The sequence below is a fragment of the Stegostoma tigrinum genome, chromosome 36 (assembly GCF_030684315.1).
Source record: "Stegostoma tigrinum isolate sSteTig4 chromosome 36, sSteTig4.hap1, whole genome shotgun sequence".
Lineage (NCBI taxonomy): Eukaryota > Metazoa > Chordata > Chondrichthyes > Orectolobiformes > Stegostomatidae > Stegostoma > Stegostoma tigrinum.
The window spans coordinates 3,135,210-3,151,783 of record NC_081389.1 but is presented as its reverse complement, the minus strand read 5'-3'; the positions used below and the strand labels follow the sequence as shown (position 1 = coordinate 3,151,783).

At 39.1% G+C, this 16,574-nt stretch overlaps 1 protein-coding gene across 1 annotated transcript in view; it reads right to left on the bottom strand.

Annotated features, from left to right (window-relative positions):
- The window catches only part of LOC125446730 (fibrillin-1-like), a 570,259-nt gene that overhangs the window by 68,708 nt on the left and 484,977 nt on the right, over positions 1–16,574 (bottom strand). The window contains exons 49-56 of the mRNA XM_048520489.2: positions 14,323–14,445; positions 11,566–11,718; positions 8,209–8,277; positions 7,518–7,643; positions 6,822–6,941; positions 5,820–5,942; positions 4,252–4,383; positions 4,021–4,146 (exon numbers count right to left, since the gene is read on the bottom strand). Coding sequence (XP_048376446.1) covers positions 4,021–4,146; positions 4,252–4,383; positions 5,820–5,942; positions 6,822–6,941; positions 7,518–7,643; positions 8,209–8,277; positions 11,566–11,718; positions 14,323–14,445 — 972 coding nt within the window. The remainder of the gene's footprint in view (positions 1–4,020; positions 4,147–4,251; positions 4,384–5,819; positions 5,943–6,821; positions 6,942–7,517; positions 7,644–8,208; positions 8,278–11,565; positions 11,719–14,322; positions 14,446–16,574) is intronic.

Sequence of the window (16,574 nt, the reverse complement as noted above, 5' to 3'; positions counted from 1 at the left end):
ATAGCATATGCTTCCCGGGCTTTGGCTGATGCCGAATGTAAATACACCTAGATAGGTTTGGTGGTCATCTTTGGTGTAAGGAAGTTCCACCAGTACTTTTCCAGATGAGAATTTGTCATAGTAAAGGATCTCAAACCCCTGGTAAGAGTACTGAAGGAAGACAAGGTGGTGCCGCTCATAGCTTCCAGCAGAATTCAGTGTTGGACCCTTATTCTCGGTGCATGCAAGTTAGAACACCATCCAGGAAGCCAAGTGGCTAATGCGGATGTCTTGAGCAGATGAAACTTCCCCTGGAACATTCTGTTTTGGTTTTAAACATGCTGGATACCTTTCCAGTCACCACAGACAATATCCAACTGTGGACATAGAAAAAAAATCCTGACCCAGCGAAACTAAAACAGCTGGTGGTATTGGAGGAAACAGAAAGGTGATTGCAACCAGGACTGAAACCTTCCTGGTCCCGGTGAAACTAGATCATTGTAGAGATCACAATGGGGAGTAAAGGTGATTGCCCTGAGCAAAGGTTGCTGCCAGATACTGGCCAAACAGCGCCAGGGTCATCCAGGGGTTCTGAAGATGAAGATGCTAGGAAGAAGTTATGTCTAGCGGCCAGGGTTGGATGCTGACACAGCTGCATTGGTGGGGCTGTACCCAGAGTGCCAACAAAGATAAAAAATAGCTCCCAGCAAAATCCCCACATTCATGGGAATAGCTAGGTAAACCCTGGAGTCTGGCTGCATGTTGACTATGCTGGTCCTTTTATAGGGTCAATGTTCCGGATCATTCAAAGTGGTTGGATTTGCATAAAGATCGTTTGGCAAATTCAGGGATGATGACTAAGAAGCCGTGAGCATCATTTGAGATATATAGATTCACGGGAATAATGGTCATGGACAATGGGACGTCATTTACCCACAGGGAATTCAAATATTTCATAAAATCCCAATGGCATTAGGCATAAGGATAGCTCCCCACCATCAATCGTCCAATGGTCTAGTGAAAACAGAAGTCCTAACATTGAAGACAGGCTTAAAGAAGCAGCCTACAATGTCACTGCATACAAAACTGTCACAGCTCCTATTCAATTATAGGACCATCCTGCATGCAACAACTGGGACAGCTCCAGTAGAGTTGCTGATGGGGAGAAGGCCAGCTCAAACCTTACATATTCAGACTTTGGGTGGGGTGAAATGGCAGCAGAAACCTGTTGCCGGCCACAGGCCTCTACTAAATGCAAGAGACAACTTAATTCAGGGAACAAGGTTTGGTGCCAGAAACACTGGAAAGGCCCTGTATGGGTACAAGGTCAGGTCCCATGATTCAGGGTGGTAATACTGTCCTGACAAATACCTGGATTACCTGAAAATTATTACCTCACAAATGGGGCAGGAGCAAAACGTACCTGCCGCACGGAACAGCCAGAAGGCCTGTCAAATCTACAGCTCTCCCCTTCCGTCTAGTGTGGAAGAAACTTCAAAGTCTGAGATGGATGCAGCCTTGATACCGTTACCAATGGAAGAAGAGGAGGAAACTCTTCTGGGATGCTCCAGTTGCAAGAGGCGGGCTACAGTTTGGTAATGGCACTCGTTTCAGAGTCTGAATCAGAGAAACCAGATCAAAAACGTTGCAAGAAAAGCTACAAGGGAAAGACCAGGCCTACATTCCCGGAGTTAGAGGAGGAGGGATGTAGTGATTGGAGCCAGCTGGACCTTGTTGATTACAAGATCTCTGAATGGGGTTGCTAACCTGGGCCAATCAGCAAAGTTCTGGCTGACCAATGTGACCAGGAGATTGTCCCTACAGGTACCCTGCTTGATACTGATGCTTGGGTCATACGAGTGAGTTTCCTGGTAGTGGTATATTAATAAATTTATTTGCACAACTGTTTTTCTTTGCTGTGTCTCACACCTGCACATGCACTACAAGAAAAAAAAACTACAAACAGGATATTAGAATCTCCTCAGTAAGAAAAAAAAAGGACATTAGAATCTCCTCAGTTGAGTGGAATGGCTCCAAGGTGACAGGATACCAGCGTTTGTGCAGTTATTTCACTCACCCACTCAGTCTTGATAGAATCTGTCCCACTTATTTTGTTTAAAAACAGAAGCACTTTGACATGTTGAATTAAGAATATCACAGTGTTCAGTCATTAGTACAAATTTATGACAAAAAAAATGACCAGGAGATTTGAATCTCCTTAGTAGAAAATATATAACCAGGAGATTTAGAATTGCTTCAGTTCAGGGGACTGCCAGTGTGCTGTGCACAAATAAATAAAGGGTGACTTGGTGATGGCACCCAGCCTCCGTGCAGTTACTTCAACTAACTTGACAGCGAAGCTGATGCGGGGAATGTGGTTGATATGTGTACATGACTTTCATGTTTAACCAACACATATCCCACAGGCTTGTCAGCAACATTGAAGGCCATAGAATGAAAGAGATGGGGCAGCATGGACTCCAGGTTGGCTGAGTGACAGGAGAGCTGTCTCTCAAGCTCATTATCCTCCTGGGAGCTTGTCTTTACTGCTATGCCTGGGTTAGAAACAAAAAAATGCAAGTGAAAGGGCCTAAAATAATAAAAATACAACCATCTGTATTTCAAATCTACTCTGATTAGGGATACAGGAGTGACTGCGAGCTGGCTGGCCACAGCCAGTGTACTATGCACAAGTAAATAAAGGGCGACTTGGTGACAGGATACTGGCCTCTGTGCAGTCATTTCACCCCAGACATCTTCTAAATGTTGAAATTATATCAGCTTCCACTTCCTCTGGTAATTCATTCCATATATGCACCACCCTCTGCATGAACAAGTTGCCACTTTGGTCCCTTAACCCTATGCCCTATAGCTTTGGACTCTCATTCCCTGGGAAAACGTCCTTGCCTACTCAACCTATCCATGCCCCTCATGATTTTATAAACTTCTATCAGGTCACCCCTCAACCTCTGCTCCAGGGAAAATAGCCCCAGATTATTCAGCCTCCCCTTTAGCTAAAACCCTCCAACCCCGGCCACATTCTTGTACATCATTTCTGAACCCTTTCACGTTTCATAAAATCCTTCTTACTGGAGGGACACCAGAATTGCACGCAAATCTCCAAAAGTGGCCTAACTAATGTCCTGTACAACCATAACATGATACCCAAATCCATGAAGCAAAGGACTGACCAATAAAGGCAAGCATATCAAATGCCTTCTTCACTACCCGGGCTACCTGCAACTCCACTTTCAAGGCCTTCATATTATAGAGATTGAGGAAGTTGCATTGTCATTAAACAAACTTTGTGCCTGACTTCATATTAAATGACACAAGTTGCCTACCAGAAATGAAGCGTAACCTAGGGCCCAATAAGAGTGAAGAAATTGAGGCAACTAATATCAGCAAAGAAAAAGTACTATAGAAACTCAAGAGATTAAAATCAGTCAAATCCCCTAGACCTTTTGATTTACATGATATAAGAGACAGCTATAGAAATAGTGGATGTGCTGGCTATGGTTTTCTAAAATTCTTTGGATTCAGAAACAATCTCAGCAGATTTGAAGCCAGCAAATGTAGGATTGCTATTCAAAAAAGGGAGGGTTAGCTTGATATCAGTCAATAGAAAAATGCTACAATCTATTATTAAGGGAGTCAACAATGTTAGAAAAACACAATACTATTGGAGAAGTCAAGATCATTTTATGAAAGGGAAATCCTGTTTCGCAGATTTATTGAAAATTTTGAAAATGTTTCAAGTATGAAGGTTTCAGATAAAAGGAAACCAACGATGTAGATTACTTAGCTTATTTAATACCTTTGGAGGTATCATACAAAAGGATAACATAAAAGCTCATGAAGTTAGGTGATATATTAGTACTGATAGAGAATTGGTTAATGAACTGGAAACACGCAGTAGCATCATTTTCATGTCGACAGGCATTCGTCGAGTGCTGCAAGGAAATTACAATTTTAATTTACAAATTACAATTGCTATTGAACCTAATAATCATCTTTTAATTAAAAAAATGTGAAACTCACCAATGCATTCAGTCTGTGTCGAACTGGCTGTAAATCCTTCATTGCAATCACATTTGTAACTACCAGGCGTATTAATGCAACGACCATTTTGACAAATGCCAGGTTTGGTGCGGCATTCATTTTCATCTACAGGGAAGAGTTATAGCTTTGATTTATTGTTACATGTTGCAAAATGAACTTAAGTATGTTGTAAACTGAAGAATAAATTGATTAAAAAGATTTGTTTGTTACCAATACATCCGTCACCATCTGGTGCTCGCACTAATCCAGGTGGGCAGATACACATGAAAGTTCCAATCAGATTCTTGCAAATCATTCCTCTTGATGCACAACCATCAAGTTGTTCCTCACACTCATTCTGATCTGCAGAAGTGTCAAACAGTGGTGATTTTCATTATCACTGCCAGTAGAAATGAAAACATTCACAAGAGAGCAACAAGAGTAAAAGGAATGTAAAATTCAGGACATGAACTTGTCATACTCACCATGAATTGGACAGTTAATTATGAGTCAAATGTGTTAGTTTGGATCAGTTGGTAATGTTCTTGACACAGTTGAAATATGTGGCTTTAAAACCAAATTCACAACTTGAGCATGTTATGTAAGTTGACAGAAAGACATTGTTGCAGAGATTGGTGTGCATTTTTTTTTGATGAGATGTTAACGTAGAAGTCCCCTCTACTTGGAACAGATTGACACAATGCCCCACAGCATTATTCTTAGAAAAGGAGCTAGTTTGCTCAGAAATAATGGGAACTGCAGATGCTGGAGAATCTGAGATAACAAAGTGTGCTCAGAATCCTGCCAGCAGCCTTTCTTTTATTAAAATAGATTTAAGGAGATGATTCTTATTGTTGCTGGTTACGTCTAGCTCTGTTTAAATTAATTCAAATGTTTGACCATGTAACAATTGATCACTTGTTTTAAATAAAATGCCTCAAATGGATCTGATGTGGTATTATATAATTGCAAATCTTTCCTACCCTGGACGGGCATTCTTTTTAAGTCTGAATTCGAAACTCTGGTAAAATCTTTTAAGAAGGGGTTAAAAACTGAAGTTCTAAAAACTGAGTTCTCACAAAGCATCACTGGTCTCGGAAGTTAATTCTGCTTTCTTCCCCTTCGTGCTGTCAGACCTGCTGAATTTTGCTAGAAATTTCTGTTTTTGTTTCAGATCTCCGGCATCCACAGTTCTTTGCTTTATTAAAAACTGTAAAGTATTTTTTGGTTATATTTGTTACCAACTGAGGTAGTGCATTAATTTTCAAAAGTTTCTAGAATTCAGTCGCTAAAGTTTTCGAGTAGATTTGCAGCTCGGTTTGTGGACATTGTGGTTGGTTGGCTCATAGAGCTGGTTTGTTGTTCCGCAGAGGTTTCATTACCCTGCTGGGTAACTTCAGCCATTTGGATAGAGATGAGTGAGTATTGGTTGTGTCTTTTTGTAGCCAATCGATGTTTGTACAAAAGGACACGGCCAATACTCATGTCTATCCACATGGACAAGGAGAACCATCAGTTTGATTGGGACAACACCAAGATCTTGGGACAAGCAAAGCAGAGACAAGCATGGGAATTCCTAGAAGCCTGATACTCCATGAAGGAAGCCATCAACAAACATATTGAGCTCAATCCCATATACACTCACTATGAAGAAAAACCGGAAGAGCTTTATCCTAAATAAAATCCAAGGAATATTGTTTTGGTATCATAACAAAGTTCATGGAAAATTGTCTTGCTTTCAACAGTCTAATAAGGAAGACAGGAAGTCATCTAATATTAAAGTGGAAATTCATACTAACCTCGGCACATCTTCCCATCTTGTCTTAGAACATAGCCAGCAGGACATGTACATTCATATCCTCCAACAGTATTAACACATCGGAATGCACAAAGTAAAGGATTTTGCGCACATTCATTGATGTCTGAAATAGAATAAACACATTTATTTCCTTCACGAACACAAAAATTCAAGGTAGTTTATAGCATTCAATTTATGTAACCTTTGCAGTCCTATTTACTTTCTATACTGCCACCTCTTGTCTGTTGAAGGTGTTGACTAAGATTGAAACATAATTTCATAGGTACTTGCAACTATTCACTATTGCACTCAATACTTGATGATGACAGGTATTATACCTAAACCAATTCTATCCTCACCTGCTCTCAAGACCATAAAAGGTAGGAACAGAAGTAGGCTATTTGTTACATTGAGTCCGCGTCACCATCCTCTTGGGGGATCATGGCTGATCTGAAAATCCTCAACTCCATATTCTTGCCTTATCCTCATAACCCTTGATTCCCTTATTGGTTATTTAAGCCTGAGCTAAACAGATTTCTATACTTAATGACCCAGCCTTGACCATGCTCCATTGTAAAGAACTCCACAGATCTACCATCCTCTTAAATGGATGACTCTTTCCTCTGAGATTGTGCCTCTGGACCTAAGCACTTAACCACCAGGTGAAACAACCTCTCAGCACCTACCCAGTCAAGCCCCCTAACAATCTTACATATTTCAATAATGTCTGCTCTCATTCTTCTCAACCCAATGAGATATATGCAGTAAACAATGGGAAGGTAACTGGAAAATGATTTAAGTCGACCAGCATTTCAGAATAGCAATAATACTTGCATTATTCCTACTATAGTCATGATTCCCATCAATTAGATCAAGTCAACATCAGGCATTAAACTTAGAATTTCACTGATTGCTGTGGCTCAATGCAACAAGTGTACTTACCCTATAAAAATCCTAGTTTTACCATGTATATGTCATAGGAACATGGAAATAAAAGGCTTACCTTCACAAGTAATCATCGGTCCTGGTTCAAAGCCTTCTTCACATGCACACTCAAATCCTCCAATCACATTAGTACATGTTCCATTGCCACAGGGATTACCAACAGAACATTCATTTGTGTCTGTTACAAGTGAAATGAAATGGTAGAAGTAAATTCCTGGCAAAAAATATTCTGCACTTTCACAGGATCAGCGAAGCATTTGTTTACATGATGGGCACCCTTACTATTTTTGGTACCTCCAATGTGTTTGAGGGCTAGAAATTTCACAGCAACACCGTGACATCTTCAACACATCTACTTCATGCAGATGCACTTCACATTGGAAACAAATGTGACTGAATTTATAGGATTTTCAGCAGCTGACTCCATATTGCCAATTCAGAGGACAGGAATCAACTGGAATTGGGTCATTCCAAAATTCCAGCAATCCTCTAGCACTTGGTTTGTGTACCCTTCCAGGTTCAGTAATACAGATCCCCTTCACAATAAAATTATGTCTTTCCAATGGATACCAATTTTGTTGTTCATATAGCATGGAGGGTTGTTGATGTGAATGATGTGAGTAATGAATGGTACAATTGATAACTATTACTATAAATTCTAAAATAGTGAGGAACTCTGCCCTACCTAAACAGAAATGGCAAGTTAAAGAATATTAATTGCATTATTTGTTTTCTGTGTTTCAAGTGGGCTTACCTTCACAGTTGATTCCAGTATAATCGATACTGAAGCCAAACGGGCATTCACAGCGGAAAGAACCATCAGTGTTGATGCATTGTCCATTTTTACACATTCCTGGGTCTATAGCACATTCATCAGTATCTTTCATCAAGAAAAAGATGTGGCAATTATAGAATTAGAATTATTGAAATATACGTGGACTATCTGTAACTGACTCAAATTTAACATGATTCTATAATTAGGAAGTAATGTTTAATAGTGCGAATGTGCTATGGTAGTGAAATCTGTCTATAGTAATCTTGGGAATAGAGTAATTAATTAAAATTTACCTTTTACTGTAACTGTTGAATTAGCTTTTACCTTATAGTGAAAGTAACATCAGATTTATAATGACAATTAATTAAGAGCGAACCTTCAACTGTTCAGCCCACAAAGCTAGATTGTCTTGTACTGATTCAAGGGAATTGGCTGCTTTTTTGGATTTTGAGGAAAATCTCTCAACTGCTTCTTTATGGATCATTCATTCTGCTTCAAAAAGTCTCTTTGGTTTATAACCACATGAATGTGAAAACATTAAGACTGAGAATGAAACAGTTTCACCTTTAATATATTGCTCCCTATAAGTGAACTTGCTACTTTTCAATTGTTGAGAATCAGATAATTATAATGATTTCATGGTGTATAAGATGATTAAATCGGGCCTTACCTACGTGCGAACCGTCCACATCAATCCTAGTTCCAATTAAACCGCTGGGGCACAGTTTTCCAAATGCTTCTACAATAGAATTGAATAAGACTAAATGAATTCATTTTTCAAAAGAAGTAGAAGTGCATACTACTGTATATACCTATCTGTATGTTCTAAGTGGTAACAAAATCATGGGTATTATGTTTTCCAATGTTAGTAGATGCCAGATTGCTACTATAATGGAAAACTCAAACAAATGTGTTCAAGTTATAAACTATTGCTTTGATTATAGAGGGTGGAAATGTTCATTTACTGAGACATATTAGAGACATTCAAGTCTATTAAATTCCTGACCTTTTTGTTTTAGTGCCACCTTTGTTAGGAACCATCCTATTATGCAGTATTGTAAACTATCGATCATTTCATTCTTCTGCTGCTTCAGATGCAAAATGACCTACAGCTATACTAGGTATTGCTTTTTGTGTTGGAAATTGCAGTCCTTTGTTCAACCTTGACAGAAAGTAAAATAAATGGAAAATGGTATATGGAGGTCAAGGAGCTCCAAAGCACTGAAGTAAAAACAGAAAAGTTCTGGAAATACAGAGGACATTGAAAAGGCAGATTGCAACACTTCTGATGTGTTCAGATCATCATGCTCAGGTGATTCCACGTTCTCAGGTGAAACATAATGTACCTTTCTTACAGACACTGACTTATGTAATGCGCATTTCTAGAATTTCCTTTATCCTTAAATTTGAGTTCTACTAACTAATTTACCTGGCAATGTGCAAAGAATGATCCAAGATTTTCATTTGTCATATTAATAATGGATCAAACCCTACCTATTTTTAGAAGTCAAAATAAATGAGTCCCAATTAGTTGCACTGTAATGTCATGGATATCATGATGTGGTACTTAGCAATGGAACTTTTGCTACAGTATCATCTTGTGTGAGCCTCCTTCACTGAATGCTAGGTCACATTGACATTTTAAGAGATTAAAGCGCAAACAAGAGAGAGGGTCAAGAACTGGGGAGAAGAGTGATGAGCGGAAGGACTGGGGAGTGTTATGGGAGTGCCAAGTCAGAGGTCTGGGGAGTGGAAGAGTTGGGGAAGGGACAGACAGTGGGTGGGAGGATTGATAAATAAAGGATTAATAGGTGGTAAGCATGGGTGTTAGGGAACATGGAATATGGTATGTGGGAAGGTCAGGGAATAGGAGGAAGGAATGGGGAGTGCAAGGCTTTGCCTTTCATTTGAAGCAAGAGTTACTTTTTCGTACAGCTCTATTGTACAGATTTGTGTGAAGAGTATCTATATTCTTTGCCCTTCTCTGCTCTGCTACATTTTTGGCAATCCCACCCGACCATCTCCTTAACTGATCAACACTCTATCTAACTTGACTATCCACCGACCTTCACCTGCTCACTCATTTAGTAAAGCATAGTTGAAGGCTGGAGGTTTAAACTTACCAGATATATGCTATTAAGGGGCGGGGAAGCCCAGGTTTTGTCCTCCTATGGTTCTACTATACTCCCGCAGTTTCTCAGGGAATGCAGTGCTGCCCATTTTGGTCAGCTGAGATCAGAAGAGTCCGGAAGAAATGCAGATCAGCACCGCATACATCACACAAATCTTCCGATATGTGGAGAGGCTTTTGACTAACTTACATCAGAGATGCACCTTGGGATCTTGAGGAAATTGACACAGGGACATATGTGGTATTTATGCAGCAAGTTCTAAAAATGTGATTACTGCTTTGACCCTGCCTGGATTGCTCCATGATTGCAATGACAGTAGGATCAGATGACAGGGCACAGAGACTTGGATTGTTTGCTCTGACTGTATCTTGGTTTTCAATGAATTTTCATACTAAGTACAAAACTCGAAAATAAATCAGATGGAGTGTCAAAACAAGTTATTACCCAAAGAAATGTTCACCTCTCCTCTCCCACTGTACAAGGGCAATATTCACCCCAAATGGTGCGTTCACCCCTCCTGCACTTCCTCTCCTGATTTACCTCTGGAAATCCCTGCACGGGTCTGCAACAGTCAACATCATTGGGGAATGAAGGGGGTGAACATTGGCAATTTATGCGCTTTCATGGGGTTGGAGTGAACACATTCAGGGATAAAAGAGGATGCGAACACTGTTGGATTGGTGAGAGAAGTGGCCGACTGCTGTCAGGATGTGATGGAGGAGGGTGAACACAATCAGGGGTTAGGAAAAGGCAGTGAGCACTGACAGGATGTGAGAATATTTAGTGTTGTCAACAGCATGAGGCTATGCAATTTCAGAAGCTGTCAGTTCCATTTAAAATTAAATCAATATATATAAGCCTTATGATGTGAAATAGACCCTTGTCAGTGTTAGAAATAGCAATTTGTCTCTGGATTAGTTTCTCCTATATCCCTGCTGGAGCCAGCATCACAAAGTACAAAGATTCCAGTGCAAAATGGGTAAGTGTCAGCATGAATCACTGTCAGTATTAGACAAATTCTCTCAGATACTAATTGGTAGATCAGGACCATCATCATGCAAACACATCCTTATTTTTAACAGAGGTTCAACACCATTTGAAATTTACAGTTTTTGCTTCCAATAAAACAAAAATAAATCATAATTGTAGGATAATCAGAACAAGAATTTCCAAGGTTAGATGCGTAGAATAGTTTTCCAGGAACATTGCATGGTTAGATATTTGTCAATCCGTAGTGTGAATGCACTATTTTAGTTTTGCAAGGGGCTTGATAGGTCTGATAATTTTCTGGTACATGAAATTTTGACTGTTCTGGAATTTTTTTTATAACTATATGTTTATTAATTTAAGCTAAGTAGCAAATATAAATTGATTCAAGCTACTTAGTATTGAACAAAGAAAATTTTTTGTAGAATATAAATTATAGCTGCACTGCTGACATGAACTGCAAAGACATTTTGTTGATTTTTATACTTTTATACTTGAAAACATACATGTGCTGTGATGTTCGATTTTCCCATCCACCTTAAAATGTAAAAAGCTCATGAAAATTAGAGGTTGGTCAGTTTGCTTTTTCTGAAGTTATAGGGCTGTTGTTTTCCTGCTTGTCATTGTTTATGATAAAATACTTGCTATTTATGCGTATGTCATGCAGTCAGTTTATAATTGATTTTCAGATTATTTTTGCACAAATTAACTGCAGGTTCATTCCCAACAATTGATTCTATTAGTTAGACAGTATAAACACAAAATTCATACATTTAACATTACCTTTTCTACTTCTCTACACATTGTTCAGAATATAAAAAACACGCTCAAAGCTTTATCCTAGAAGTTTTGTTACTTTTGTTACCTCAATTATGAAAATGAATTTATTGTAGCAAAATCTGACTCACCCTCTGTGCTTTTGGGACAAATCTCACATGGGACACCCCATCCTTCTCCTGGCATTAGACTGCAACAACATGTTGCCTTTGTGATGTTCTTAAACTTGGGTGCAGAGCAGACACCATTCTCAAATTTAGAGAAGCAAAAACTCTCTCTGATATCTGCAAATGATATAAAAAAAAGTACAAAATAAGTTTTTCCTGTAACACTTCTCACAAAAGCAGACAACTTTTATGGTAAGAAAAAAAATCACTGGAAGCATAATTACTTAAACACAATGTCTTGTCGATATTTAATAAAGTGTACAAGGGTTTTTAAAATAAGGTTCCTTGTGATGTGAAAAATATAACCACTTTGGTACCGATGGCAGCATTCACAATGTATAGATCTTGTAAAATTGTTGAAGAATTCTTTTCAGTGTTACCATCAGCATTGCACAAGGGGATTGAATTTCATGGGTAATACCCAGTTTGCAGAAGAATCTCAGCTTATCAAAGCTACGAAAGAAAATTTCTGTTTCCTACTCCATTAGGGCTGACTGCAACAAAAATGGGAGCTGCAGCTATGGTGTGGCAGAGTAAATTAGTTCTAGATGCTTTGAATTTTGTTATCGAAGACGTGGACTGAGTGTTCAGACTAATATTTAGCACATCGAGCTGCATCATAATATCTTCTCTGATATGTTCTACTAACAGTATGGTAGCATTCTGTCTGCAACTCGATGAGTTGTGATCTTCTTTGCCTTTTTCAAGTCAGATTGGCGATCTGTAAAGCTGGCAAAGAGGGTTCAGTGGTTAACACTGCCATGTCATAGTGCCAGGGGCCACAGTTTGATTCCAGTCTTGGATGATGACACATGGAGTTCTAGCTGTGTCTGCATGGGTATACGTCAGGTGCTCTGGTTTCCTCCCACAGTCCAAAGATGTGCAGGCCAGGTGGATTAGTCATGGTAACTCCAAGGTTCCGGGGATAGAGTAGGGGGCTGGCTTTGGGTGGGATGCTCTTTGGACAGTTGGTATAGACTTGATGGGCTGAATGGTCTCTCTGTGCAGTCAGGATTCAATAAAGAAAATTCAAGACATTTCACACCTACAACAGTATTCTTAATTAATGAATCTGGTACAATGAACTTGCATTTAAACAGTTCTTTGAAAAAGAAACAATCAAAACATGAAAAATTCTGAAACCTCCTGAGTGATTCAATGTCTGGCAGGAAGGTTTATTTCCAGTGCATAGTTGCCCTCTAGTTAAATTTGGAAGAACATAATTAAACATCAGGTACAAGAAGTTCAATTTTCCACAATACTTCAGTGGACAGTTCTCATTGACAAGACTGCAATTTTGTGAAATTGGACCCTCCCTTCCTACTCATATACCCATTCAGATGCCTTTTGAATATTGCAATTGTATTTACCTAACCATCTCCTCTGGCAGCTCGTTCCATACACGCACCAACCTCTGTGTGGAAAAATCACTACTCAGGTCCGATTTAAATCTTTCCCCTCTCACCTTAAATCTATGCCCTCGATTTTGGACTCCGTTACCCTAGGAAAAAGACCTTGCCTATTCACCCTGACCATGCTCCTCATGATTTTAAAACCTCTATAAGGCCGCCTCGAGCCTCCAATGCTCCACGGACAAAAAGCTGCAGCCTATTCAGCCTCTCCCTATAATTAAATAAAGTAACCTCTAATTTGTTTATATTTCAACGAGTACAGGCCCAACCTAGTGAACCTTTTCTGGACAACCTCCAATGCCACTTTATCTTCCAAAGAACAGTACAGCACAGGAACAGGCCCTTGAAGATGATGCCTAACACATGATGCTTTTCTAAACTGAAAACCTTTTGCCTTTACGCTGTCCCTATCCCTTTTGATAAGGGAATCAAAACTGTTCAGTTTTCCATGATGCGGTCCAACTAATGTTCATGTTGCTTCATTAAGTTTTTATGTATTTTAGCAAGATTTTCCTATTTCTATTCTCCATTCCCTTTGAAATAAATGCCAACATTCTATTTTCCTCCCCATTACCTGCTGAACACGTATGCTAGCTTTGTGATTTTTGTACAAGAGCACACAACTATCTTTCTGTGTCACTATGATGAAAAGAACCTTGAATAACAATAATATATCAAGAATATTCAATATGCAGAAAATTAATTCACCAGTTCCTTGCAAAAAAACAGAATAAGATATGCCAAGTTTGTTTCTAAGTCAGGAGAGAAGAGGACTGAATAGACATCACAGAGGTTATCAACTCGAGGTGACACCTGCAACATTAAAGATTATGATCTAAATTTATGAGAAGATCTTAATTTGAAACAATTCAATAAACTAGAGACATATGAATGTCATTTCTTCAAACAAACATAAAGTTCTCAATAAAAGCCATTGGTTCAGATACAATTAATATTATGTTGATCTAAATCTCCTTGGTAATTTTGAAATAGTTGCTATTGATAGTGATCATAGAACTACTGCAAACAAGACTAAGGTGAATTGGTTAATGAAAGGTAAAATGGATCATTTCAAAATGAATGTCACGGCAATTTTCGCCAAATATGTACTGGAATTTATCTTCACTTGATATCTTTTCCAATGCACTAAACTATAATACTTGAAGCTGAAAACTGAGTCTTTGACAGAAACCAAATTTCTGATCTACCATTCTGAGAGATGTTATGTTGCATAAAAATTTTCGCACTTATAATTGTGGTGTAAAGATTGTTTGTCAGTAGTGCTGGGTGGCTGTTACCATGGACTCACCGATGCACCTTCTTCCACCTGAGAGAATTGATCCTGGTGGACAGATACACTTGTAGCTTCCTTCAGTATTAGTACATGTACCTGATACACACAACCCAGGGTCTGATGCACATTCATCGATATCTGAAAAATGAAATCAGATCACATACAGTAGTGCAAGAGGAATGCTGTGTTTTGGAATGTTTTGTTAGTACTTCAAGATTGAGATACCAGTCTGAGAATTCTAACAGCAGGACACATACAAGATGGAGTGCATGAGGAAACTTATGAAGAAGTACTTGTTGAGGTCAGGAAAGTCTTGATGACGTTGATTTCTTCTCACACCCTCAACCCTCCCTTCAGTTTCCTGTATTGCAAAACTGACACCTTAGCTGATTGTTAGGTGGGGGAAAAAAACAGCAGTATGTTGAAATTTGGGAAATGATATGGTGATAATGCTACTGGGCTAGTAATACAGAGACACAGGCTAATACCCTGGTGACAGGGGTTCAAATCTCATGTCAGATTATGAAATGTGAATTTGAATAGGAGAGAAGTGAACTGTATAAAACTCATAGACATTATCTATGATGACATCAATAAAAATATGGAATTAAAAGCTAGTCTAACGGTAACCATTTACTTGTCATCAACTGTCACAAAAATAAACACCTGATTACTAAGATAACAAGGTGCAGAGCTGGATGAACACAGCAGGCCAAGCAGCATCAGAGGAGCAGGAAGGCTGATGTTTTGAGCCTAGAACTTTCAGATTCTCCAGCATCTGCAGTTCCTACTATCTCTAGACCTGATTCACTAATGTCCTTTAGGGAAGGAAACCTGACATCCTTACCTTGTCTGGCCTACATGTGACTTTAGACCCACAGCAATGTGGTTGACTTTTGACTGTCCTCAACAATGGCCTAGAGAGTCAATCAGTTCATGGATAACTAGAGGTCAACAACAAATGGCCTTGCCAGTGATGCCCACATCCCATGCAAGAATACAAAAAAATCTTTCAGGTCTGTTTCTGGAAACTGGAGCCAGAAACAGTGATATGATCTTTTCATGGAAAAGTCACGTAGTTGACTGTGGGGTCAAAATTGTGATCAGAAATGGTAAAGCAGATGATTGTGGTATTGGAGGCTGGAAGAGTGCAGAGGTCCTAGATGGTGAGGCGGGGGGGGGGGGGGGGGGGGGCGCGCGGGGGGAGAGGTGGTTGGTGGAGAGGAATCCTGAAAAAACCAGCCATTTTGAGAAGCTAGCGAGTTTTGCCAACTGTGAGCCATGTTTTTTTTAATCTATGGAAACCTTTCTGGCGTCAGTAAAATTTGAAGCTGTCTCCAATACTTGGAAGGGTTGTAAATTATCTACAAATGAAGCATTCCCTTGATTTCAGATCGCTCAAACAGTTTGTTGTCTGTCATTATAAAAGCTTAATGTATGCAGATACAAACAGTTCAGAGTTGCCTGAATCTTTTCACTGTTAATCACACTGCTACCACCTGTTATGAGAGAGGTGAATAATTAACATACAAAGCATAGTAGTAGGTCAGCTGACCCCTCGCACCTGCTCTGTCATTTTATAAGATCATGCCCAGTTTGATTAAAAACAGAAATCCATGTGCTGCCTACCCTCATAACCTTTCACCCCCTTGCTTACCAAGAATCTTTCCACCCATGTGTTAAAAATATTTAAAGCCTCTGCTTTTGTCATCTTTCCAAGAACAGAGTTGCAAAGATTCACAATACCTCCAAGAATAAAAGTCTCATCTTTATCTTAAATGGGAGACCCTTACCTTTAAACAGTGAACCTAGTTCTAAGTTCTCCCATAATAGAAAACATCCATTCCACATCCACCATGGAAAGAACCCTCCAGGTATAACTTCATTTTAGGGAAACTATCCGAATTCATTGATAGAAGACAAATTCAAATCCAGCAGTAACTAAGCGTTTGGAAGTTTCTGCTTAGTTATGACAGACAATTATTAATGTTTTTGCTATGTTCTCAATCCAATAACTGAGTCAACAAACAAAACTGTTCAAGATTTAGTGTTAATAAGCACAATCTATGCAATCAAACAAGTTCAGTATGAAAGTGATTGTAAAGTCAGCACACACTCTGGAATGTCATACCTCTGCTTTTTGAGTCACTCTTAATTACATTAATTGGACAAGTTATGTATCACCTGAAAACCTTTGCTAGGTGTTTACTCATTCTATACCTTGCTTCCGGCAATGTAACTTGATGTTGAACTGGTGAATTTACATT